The sequence below is a fragment of the Perca fluviatilis genome, chromosome 15 (genome assembly GCF_010015445.1).
Source record: "Perca fluviatilis chromosome 15, GENO_Pfluv_1.0, whole genome shotgun sequence".
Lineage (NCBI taxonomy): Eukaryota > Metazoa > Chordata > Actinopteri > Perciformes > Percidae > Perca > Perca fluviatilis.
The window spans coordinates 11,127,868-11,138,599 of NC_053126.1; the positions used below are offsets into that span (position 1 = coordinate 11,127,868).

The 10,732-nt window shown below is 40.8% G+C and overlaps 1 protein-coding gene across 2 annotated transcripts in view; it reads right to left on the reverse strand.

The window, feature by feature from the left end:
* Positions 1-9,661, reverse strand: part of tnrc6c1 (trinucleotide repeat containing adaptor 6C1) — a 39,213-nt gene extending 29,552 nt beyond the window's left edge. For both annotated transcript variants that reach the window (XM_039824827.1, XM_039824823.1), the window contains exons 1-3: positions 9,489-9,661; positions 2,354-2,456; positions 1,447-1,468 (exon numbers count right to left, since the gene is read on the reverse strand). In XM_039824827.1, the coding sequence (XP_039680761.1) occupies positions 1,447-1,468; positions 2,354-2,416 (85 nt within the window). In that variant the 5' untranslated portion in view covers positions 2,417-2,456; positions 9,489-9,661. The remainder of the gene's footprint in view (positions 1-1,446; positions 1,469-2,353; positions 2,457-9,488) is intronic.
* Positions 9,662-10,732: the final 1,071 nt, after the last annotated feature.

A 10,732-nucleotide genomic window follows, 5' to 3' on the forward strand; every position in this document is an offset into this window, starting at 1 on the left:
AGGATTTATATGAGCATATTGGAGTACACATATGTACAATATGCTAAAAAGTCATATGTGACATTTAAAGGGGTGAAGATCGCAGTAAAATGAGGTCACGGCATGTCGCTGTTATGAGCAGCAGCCACGGAAATAACTGTGCAAATCACAGCCTAGTTTGAAGATGGGGAGAAAAGCCTAGTATATATATAGGTCAATTTGTAGATACTGTGAAACAACCCAAAAGACAAAGAATAGTAACACAGCCAACCCAGATCACATTCATTAGTGCAGCAAACTGTGAGGGGCTATAAGTGACTCAGGAAAGAGGAATAAGGGGTGGGAGGGGGCACCTCTGTGACATTACAGCCTCATTAACTTATCCTTCAGGGAGAGAGTAGGTGGTCAAGGCACTGACCCTTGACGACAGAGAGTTCACAGTTGCATGAACCCATAAGAGGAGAACTTACTTCTTTCTACTGATCTAAATTCACACAAACACATTTGTCTGAACACAGCTTTGGGCACAAAGACACTAACACTGTAATTAGGTGTCCATTCTCTTGCTGCCAAAGTCTGCCAGAAGCTCTAATCAGATTTCACCCTGCCCATCCCTTGCGAGACATTAAGTCCCTCTCCCATCTGCCGGCTCATCTCAACTAGGAGATCTGCTCCTGGGCTAACTGACTGTCCAACACTGTCTACCCGCCTCTCTCTGGTCATTAAGAGCACTGGCTTAGGGAGACAAAGTGAAGAGTGGGTCTGCAGCTGCCACAGAGCAGGAGTTCAAAACCTGCAAGCTAAGCACACCTTTCCCTTCAGAAGGCACCTTCCAATCAACTTTATTCATGTCTTTTTTTACATTTCCTTAGGTTTTCTTACTCTTCTGAGATTTCTCCTCACCTCTACCCTCCTAGGCATGCCTGAGGAGCCCACAGGGAGGCCCGAGGAACAGCTGCACCATCCCTATGCTCCTTATTAGTCTTGTATGGGCACCTGGCCTCCATTTTGGCTCAGGTAGTATGGACCACCTGGCTGCTGCTAATGTTTTCAGTTCAAGATGTTTGAATATAATAAAAGCCAATGCTTCATTTCCAAATTACACAGCAGTGAACAGAGAGCAAATTGAGGCTCTGTGGCAAAAAAAGCAATCCCGCACAAGAGTTATCCATCTACGTAATTAGGAAGATACACAATTTAACACACCCACACAATAAGTCTCCCTACTGTTTGAAAACATTGTATCACAAACTCATTGTAAGGATCATGGCAGACAAACCTGGCAAAATGTTGCCTGCACAGAGAAACTCTGTGTTATCACATGTGCAGCATGTTGTAACAGAAAGCAAAGGGAGATTCACATTTGCGGGGAAATAAAAAAGTAAATTAAATTTGAGCTACCTATTTTATGTGTGGCAGAATACACTAAATAAATAAAGTTTAATTCAATAAGTCACAAGAACTCACCTTTGGTTATCTGTTCTGTGGCCTGAAAAAGAGAAAAAACTAATTAGCAATAAAAAAAGAAGACTCTCTAGAATAACTTATAATGAAGCCATAATAACCATCTTTTATAAGTGAAAATTGTGGGCCTAAATGTTAATGTGCCATCAACATCTGAGTCGCATCGGCTGGCTCTCCAGCTGCATGACAGTGCTGGAGCAACTAGCCAGGGCAATCGGAACAAAATGTTCAGGGGCTGGTTCTGCTCATCTATTGAAATGCTAAAAAGGTTCATGTTCATTCGTGCTGCTCGAGGGGGTGAGCAGGTTCATTGCTCTTGTGGCTGGAGTGGGAGTAAAATAGAGAACACAAATGCTCCTCTTATACATTAAGAAACATAAACATTGTTTCACCCGCACTGACAAGAAGCACCAAGGATACATGAAATGTATTACAGAGAACAGCAGGTAAAAACTGAATACAGATAACCCACTAAAGCAACAAGTGAAGAGGAGGGGTAGAGGTGGGGGGCTGCGAGTAAAGACTACATAATGTTCTGGTTAATGCTCCCTGTGGAAACACACATGACAAATTGCATGTGCTCAATATGCATGTGTGATCTATGTGATGTAACTTCAGCAAAAACACCTGAGCATACTGTAGACCTGTGCTTTGTTGTGCACCACCTAACATTTAAAATAATACAAAAAGTTTTTACCCTCAACAGCTTTGTATGAGATTTGTTGTGAAAAAAAAGGAAGTGGAAACATTTCTTTTCATTGCTGGGGGATGTTGGCCATGCATGAATCTCCACCAAACGGGGGCTTATAGTATCTTACCATGTTGGTTTTGATTAAACGGCAGGCAGAGGCAATTAAAGCTAAAAGACAAGTGTATTTGTGTCAAATGAGAGGGCCTGCCACAAGCTTACCCTTTTCTGAGCAGCTTCTTTCTTTTTCTTCTCTTCTTGCTTTTTCTTTTTCTTATCTTCCATCAAATGGTTCTCTTCTCGTGTTTTTTGCTTCTTCTCACAGCTTAAAATACAAAAAGAGAGAGAGAGAGAGAGAGAGAGAGAGAGAGAGAGAGAGAGAGAGAGAGAGACTGTTTAATCCCAATCACCAACTGAGAAAGGTACTGTGCCTTGGCATGCGAACACCTGCAACACTGATTTATATACAGTCCTTCCAGAAAAATGCAGAGTTTTTTTGTGATTGTTGCGGGCAAAACTCCTTGATTATGAGGCACGTTTTCTTAAAACATGCGATGGAATATGCGGGATATTTATGCAATGAAATTGCGGGAACTAGCAAAAACTGCGGTTTGATGAAAAAGAGAAAAAAAAAAGTGATTCTCCAACACCATGCTTTTCGATGATGTTCACGTCGCGTAATTACGTCACTTCATAACGTTCCCATGGCAACAGGGGAAAATGGCTGCTCTTGTGTGAAGTAAATGCAACATTTTTCAACTTTCTGCTAAGATATGTGACTTTTTTACAACGAAAATGTGGGGATTATGAAATCATGCAAGCCCCGCATATTTAGCGCGGAAATCAGCAATTTATGTTGCAAAAGTGCGGCGTATTTGAAAGAAATGCAGCCCCTGCAGAAATATGTGGACTTTGGCTGATTATGCATTGAATTATGATTCGATCCACGATCGCATAATCACGTTTTTCTGGAGGGACTGTATATACAATTACTAAGCTGCATTATTCAATTGTAGCTCTCTTAGGTAAAGTAAGTGTTGTCAACGGCTGCTGTTCTAACATGCCAATGAGATGAGGCCCCCGTTCTTAGAACTAATATGTGGGCAGACCATAAAAACAATACATGGCAGTATTCTGGGTCGTAGACAACTTTATGCCCACCATTCATGTGGACAAAGTCTCAACACTGACCTGGTAATAGCTTACACCTTCTCTACCCAGTCCTGAGACAAAAAGTGTCCACAACAGACACACACACCACTCTAGTTGAAAACCACCTGACAATGCCCTGTAATTGCATGTGCAAGTGCATCCAGCTGAAAGCTTTATCTATCCTAATCCTCTACTCAAAAAAATAAAAATAAAAAAATAAAAAGCTGGAAGCTGGGTTTTTTAAGGACTGAGAGAAGAGGAACCAGCCTGGAAAAATACATACATTGGAATAAAGTTCCTTAAATCTTAAAATGGGGAATTAAAAACATCAGCCTTTTCTCCTGCCATGCCTATGCTGCTGCAGGCAACAGTGGTGTGTGCCATTGCCTAGCAACAAGCGCTCCCCGAGGCCCATGTGAGCAGTCAGGTGGAGACAGACAGCGCCCTTAAGCTCTGGGCTGAAATCTGTTTGATTGTGGATGTTCAATGATGGAATTGGAAATACAAGAAGAAAGTTGAACTTGGACAAGAATAAAAAAATAGCTAAAGCACAAATCTGAGATTATAACTGAGAAACTGAGTCAGGGCGTGGAGCATGAGAGCAAGGATTCAAGAGATGGTTTTGAATATCCAAAAACAAATAAAAACAAACAAAAGAGAAGTATTTCCTTTTCCCTGTCTTGACTGTTCTTTCTTGACCATGATGGCACATGTAATACGTTCAACCAAGGATATGAAAGGCCATTTATAAAATGTTAGAAACCACCAACTGTGTTGATAAGAGAATTCAACCAAGCAGCACTGATTTAGCTTTGTTATGATGAAACATTGTTTTTTTTCTGACAACAATAGAGTTGGAAACAGTAATTCACTGTTGTTTCCTGTATGGCTGAAAGGAGCTACTATGAATGGTACGAAAAGGTACGCGGGGATAAAATACAAAAGGGCTGTGACTGGTTTAAAATTTGAAAGTAGTCAACATGTGTCAAGTGCAGTGCCCTCCATCCTTATACGTGAATATGTCAGATGACATTGATGTATTGTTATTAGACCCTGTGAGTAATGATTTTACATGTGTAAGGTTTAGGTTTAGAATTGTAATGGTGCATATTCACTGCACATTAGAGTTCATTCTGCTACTACATTTGTAACTGAATTGAAGGTTTACAGTAATGTGTGATTCATTCTAGGGCTGTGCAATTAATTGAAATGTAATCTCGATTATGATTTCGGCCTCCAATGATCACAAAAACAGAATAATCGAGAAAAACAATTATTTAGGTCATTACGTTTTGCAGGTAAACTCTTATTTTCTCTTTTGTGTTCTGAATGAAAAAATAAAGTTTCAATAGGAAAGGTATTAAGGCAAAGTTCACAGCTGTATGTTTTTTTTTTACTGTTGATTTATTTGACCTTTTCCACTGTTTAAAGTACAATAATTGCAACATCTTTCCAGAAGTCTACGAGTAATCGTGTTAAATTATCGTGATTTCAATATTGACCGAAATAATCGTGATTATATTTTTTCCCATAATCGAGCAGCCCTAATTCATTCTTGATTTCTTGCACCATGATCTACCTAAACTGTTGAGTGTGCAGACAAGTTTTTCCAAATCAGATCTTGCAGCTGCTACTGCCACCATCTCCCAGAGGCCACGGTCACCTCTGCTCTCATACTGAGCGGCGAGCAAACAGGTGACAAAGGATCTCAACGGGGAAGCCTGCTGTTCGCAAAGATCAGACCCCACAGCATTTCTTCATCTGTTCTTTATATTGTTTTTAACGCTGATGTAACATGTGGGGAAACGGTTAGTTAGTAAGGAATTTAACTAGAGAACTGCTATTATTACATTTGTTTGCAGGAAACCAATGCATTCTGCTTTCTGAGTACATTGCGCTACACTGTTAGAAAGTGTGTCTTTGCATTGCATCATTTCAAGTGGCCAATCAGTGATGTGCAAGAAAGAAGTGTAAGAAAGACATAAACAACTAAATAATTAAATAGGCAACTGGAAACCACCCACAAAACCTGTGCAAGTGCGTCTCTAAATGACAATGTTGAAGATGAAGTGTAGCCAGCTATTGGCTATATTAAAATAAATGTTTTAATATATTTTTGGTAGACATACTGTACTTTAGATGTGATTTACTTGGTGCCAAAACAACCATAGCTGTTCTGAATTAACTGTACATCAAACAGCTCAACAACAAAGTCATCTATTAGTGATCAAAAAAAAAAAAAAGCTGCAAAAACAAACAACCTGTGACTAGTTATTTTAGCAAAGTTAAATCAACTAAATATTTGGCCAGCTTTTGATGTTTTCACTTCAAACTGATTTTTTGTTTTTATACAAACTTTTTAAAAACAGAAAATGCTGTCAGTATTAACAGTAACAAACAGGCTAATGTTAACAGGAGCTGAAAACTTAATTCAGCCAATCCTGCAGCACTCCAGGTCTGATGGTTTCAAAAAACAACACAGAAATGAAAAGAAGCTGCATGTTAAACAGAGTGTCTTTATAACTGGACTGTAACCAGCTAGCATGCATGAGATTAGGTTGTTGACACACCACCCCCATACTCCTATCTACCAATTCACATCATACACACTTATTTTTACCCTCAAGAGGCTGGATAGGGAACCTGCTGATGCAGCTGCCATGCTAAATATAGCGGGTGCTGCTCCTTTCAAAGGCATCAGTGTGGGGCTTGTGTCATGTAGGATCAGAGGATAAGAGAGATGCTCCAGTTAATGTGAGCTGCTGTCGGCCTCGGACCCAGATGAGGAGAGTGAGTGCCGAGCATAGCGTCAAAATTATTTCAGTTTAGGAAACATTGGGTCCCCTGAGCAGGACAGAAAGGAATCTCTCTCAATGAGAGCTTCCGTGTCATTTCCAAACATCTGCCTGGCTTGGACAGATGTGTGTCCCTTGGACTCTGTGTTGGCTGATGGTGAGAATACAGTAATGGCACCTCCTGCCCATTTGGAAGCTGCAGCATCTCTGGAAATATAATGGCACTACTATATTGTAGACATGACTTTACTTTAATTAAACTACTATTTAAAATCTGAATAAAAAAATACAGACTCCCCCATAGATAACTTTTGTAATTGAAAAGAAAGGAAATTCTGAGTAGAACTTTTTTATCAAATGTAGATAAGAACATTAATAATGATAACATAAAGGCCATTCTATAAATAAATAAAATTACACAGAAGAGGCTGCAAGACTGCAGTTTTCATTTGATGTTTACTCTTAGTAGCGGGCTGTGCTACATCATGAGCAGCCGTTTGTAGCGGGAAAGCACAGCTTGTGTGGATATGAAGGACGTAGGTCAATGAGCTCAGCTCTGTTGTGGAATTACACCCTCCTGTCAGAACAACAGGATTAAAGCTTGGTGTCCCTCTTAAACCACACACTCATTCTGCTGACAAAGGAAGGCAAAAGGAAAAGAAAAAACAGTCAGACTGGGGAGAGACCAAGGACAGCCAATAAAAGCAAGTGTAAAATTGTTGGAAAATTGAGTGTGAGTCTGAGAGGGAAGAAGAGTCGATGATCGCAAGGTGAATTGTGGACATGTAAATGCAGAGCTGCCCCACTTCGGAGCAATGAAGATGAGGAGGCTACGATTGATGGGGCTGGTTTGTGTGTATATGTGAGAGATGGGGGAAGGGGTGCTAGACGGCAGTCGCTGGGCACAGAGCCAGGAATGCCATCGCTGCAAGCTAAACAAGAGCACGGCGAGCCCTTGGGAGAACGCTCGCTAGCAACCACAGCAGCAGCCGCCACAGCTATGGCAGAATGTGCAGCAACCCTCTGCAATTGCACTTGAGGGCAACACAGCTTTTTACTCCGAAAATATCTGATATGCCATAGTGTTCAGCAGGTTTTCAAATGCACAACCTCAAAAAGACACACCACGAAAACATAACAAAAAAACATAACGAAAAGTAAAAGGCCGAATTAGTGAGCATTACCTTTCAAATAATGTGACGATTTAAAAACTGCTGGGTAAGCACTAACAAAGTCCTTGTGCTCCGCAAAGAGGATTGCACTCTCTAAAGTACTTGAAGCTATTCTCAGTGTGGTCATGTTAATGCTTTCTGACCTGAGCTAACGACAAAAAAAAGAGAAACTTATGCTGTACTGGCACTGTGAACAGGCCCTAAAATAACTTGTATGGACACACTCCAAAAGCACTGCCTCCAGTCCCAATGTCAGTGGTCTGCTCCAAAAGTAACGGGAACTCTTTCACAAGCCCGGTTGACAATGTATTGGTCCAGGTCAGAAAGAACGAAGAACGTCCTTAACAAATGTCTTTTTTAAACTCTAATCACGTAGCTTTCTTACAGTTTCCACATCCTCTTCATAATTAGAAAAAAAAGAAAAGCCTTTGTGTGGAGTAATAGCCTGTACTGTACGAAAGGGAGATCTCACATAACTGAGCTGCAGTGAGACCAATCGTGTGCTGGAGATTTTTATTTCTGTAAAGGACGATTAGGAAAATGCTTTAAATGTAGCATTTATCTAAAAAAAAAATACTGCCAATTGTCTGACACCCCAATACAAAAGCATAGGTGCACTGTTAACAGCTGTAAAGAACTAGGCCTAATCTGTACACAAATATAGCAACTACCTGTCCAGCATTCAAAAACAAACACTGGATGAATGAAACTAGCATTCATGCAAACTTGCTTGAAAAAATAATCTAAACTTCAAGACAGAAACATATTTCTTTGACAGCAACAGTTTTTCTGCGTAATGAAAACTCATGATTTCCACTGAGGACTCCAGCTAAGCATCCCATCACTGACACCAAACAACCCGCCAAACCAAATGAAGCAATCTGGCAAAATGCCCCTCGTCCCTCTAGTCCAGCACTAAGCAAAAAGCCATCGAGAATTTTGAACTGAAAGTGAGGCTATGACCTAAGCCTTATAGTAATCACCATATTTAGTGGCCTGTTTTTGTTATCAAGCCCCCCTTGGTGCCTCTCTGTGAATACACACTGCCTCTTTCAGAGGCTTGGGGGCTGACTGGGGCCCCTGACCCGGCAGGGACAGCAAAGGCCCCCACCCCCTTTCCTTTACTGCCACCATCTCTTCATCCCTTGCCAGGCCCAGACCCAAATTAGAGACTCTAACACATTAGTAAAACCAGCGGGCCTCAAAGCTTACGTCAGCCTGCCCTCTACATGCATCAGGGAGCTGGCATTCCCAGTCTGTACACAGTCTGCTTTCTCCTTCAGGGGTGTGTGTCACTGAAGCTGCTGTAGCAGGAGCTACAACAGGAGGCGGGCAATGATGTTGTCTCTACTGTATGGTGAAGGGAATAGAGGAAGCAATGCATCATATCTCAAGGTTTGCTTTCGATGCTGAAACTATGGACTAACAAGATAGATTTCCAATACAGTTTATAAAATATTACGCCGTTTCAATTTCAACAACCATCCCAAGGTTATGACAAGGCAATGAAAGGCTTAGCTGAGACAGTGGTCTCTAATCTCAGCACTTGTATTTTCTGCATAAGTGCAACATTTATTTCAAAGTTAAGGCCAGCAAACGACTAGCTATTCAACAAGAGAATGGCTGATTGGATAAGGATGCATGAGAAACAAATATTGTTAGTAATTGAAATCAAAAGACAAGCCATATGTGGACATGAGTAAAAAAGGTAAACTCAGCTTGCTAATGCGTTTACTGGCAGTCAGGTGATGCATGTTAGATACAGGCATCTCACTCTGCAGCACGGAGCATGTTATGTGAGAATGAGCTGCAAAAATATCCATGTCAACTCTACTCCTACACACCAGTGCAACAGCAAACGTTCAAACAACGTCTACAACGTACTACAAATACAACTCAACAAGCAATAACACAGGGTGCCCTTGAATCATTAGAACTGTGAAGCAACTGTGCTGGTTAGGCCAATTAACCCCGGTTACCACTGACATGAAACCTACAAAATCCGTGCTAAGGTAAGTAACTCATGCACTGACTAAAAACAAGGACCTTTCTGCAACAGACAACTGCGATAACCACTCGCAGCGAAGAAAACATTGATGTCAAAGTGGGCTGAGCTGAAATATTTTCATTCCCTTTCCAGCTGCCATATTTAACTTTAAAATGACGCATATTTCCGAAAGCGAACAACAACAAGGTGCAAATCTGTCGTGCTAAGCGCCCAAAGGGATTAAAGCCTACCATGAAGCGTTCAGGAGGATCTCGTTGGCGGCGGAGCCTCTGCAGCCATTTTGTAGTAACTGACCGGAGCTCGAGCTCGAGACGGTTGAATCGGTGGTAACGGGGGGAGGGGGGAGGAGCTTCACCTTGCCACGTGACCTTCAATAACAAAACAAACTGGTCCCACTTCCCAATGCTCCACCCCCGGCGTTTCCATGACAACTGCAGCCCCTCCATCACTCCCCTCTCTGCACTGATGCAGCTGTGTGGCCTCGTGCACCCCCTTCCTTACGATATAGCTAAATAATAGCTAAAGAAGAAAGTAAGCAAGTCAGCAAACTACGTGTGAAAAGTGAATTTTTCTACGGGGATAAATATAATATATAACAGCATTTCAGCCTGCAGTTTGTGCAACCTGGAACCTGTGCTATTTTTTTACACCAATAGAGGGCACAATTTCTACTATAAACCATAAACTAATGACTTACTCCACAATATGCTGCTGCTGTGGTGTCATTTTTTTAATATTTGACACATGTGCTAGGAGTGATACCAAATCAGGGGTGGAAAGTAATGAAGTAAATTTACTCACGTACTTTACTTAGACATCTGGTAGGCCTACTTGTGCTTCCATTTTGTGCTACTTTTATGATAATTTTACTCCTCTACATTTCAGAGGTAAATATTGAACTTTTGACTCCACACTGATTTTCTATAAAAATAAAAATAAAAAAAATATATGCTGGGCTATAACAATACTAATTAACAATACCTTGTTAAAGACAGTAGTTCTGAACATGTTGGGCTTGTGACCCCTTACAAAAAAAACTGGACTTGATGCCCTTGACATCTGTCACATTTTACTAGTATTTTTACATTTTATATACATTGTTATATTGCTACTTTCCTGAAAGGGGAACTACGGCATACATGTTATGGTCTAAGACAGTCCATAAATATGAGTAAACATGAACAACTCTCTCCCAAATCCCAAAACTAGAGTGCTAAAACTCAAATGTGTAATGTTATCAAGTAGCAAGTCTATAACTGCTACTGCTGACATATATCATATACAGGACACCCTTTGAGGCAAGTTTGTGATTTTGGGCTTCACAAATAAAATTGACTTGACTCGACATGACAACAAACTCCTAACTAACTCACCTAACTAAGGATAGAGAGTGTTGTATGCTCCACAGATTGAAAAGCCCCTTGAGGCAAATGTGTGATTTGAGATATTGGGCTATATAAATAAAATTTACTTG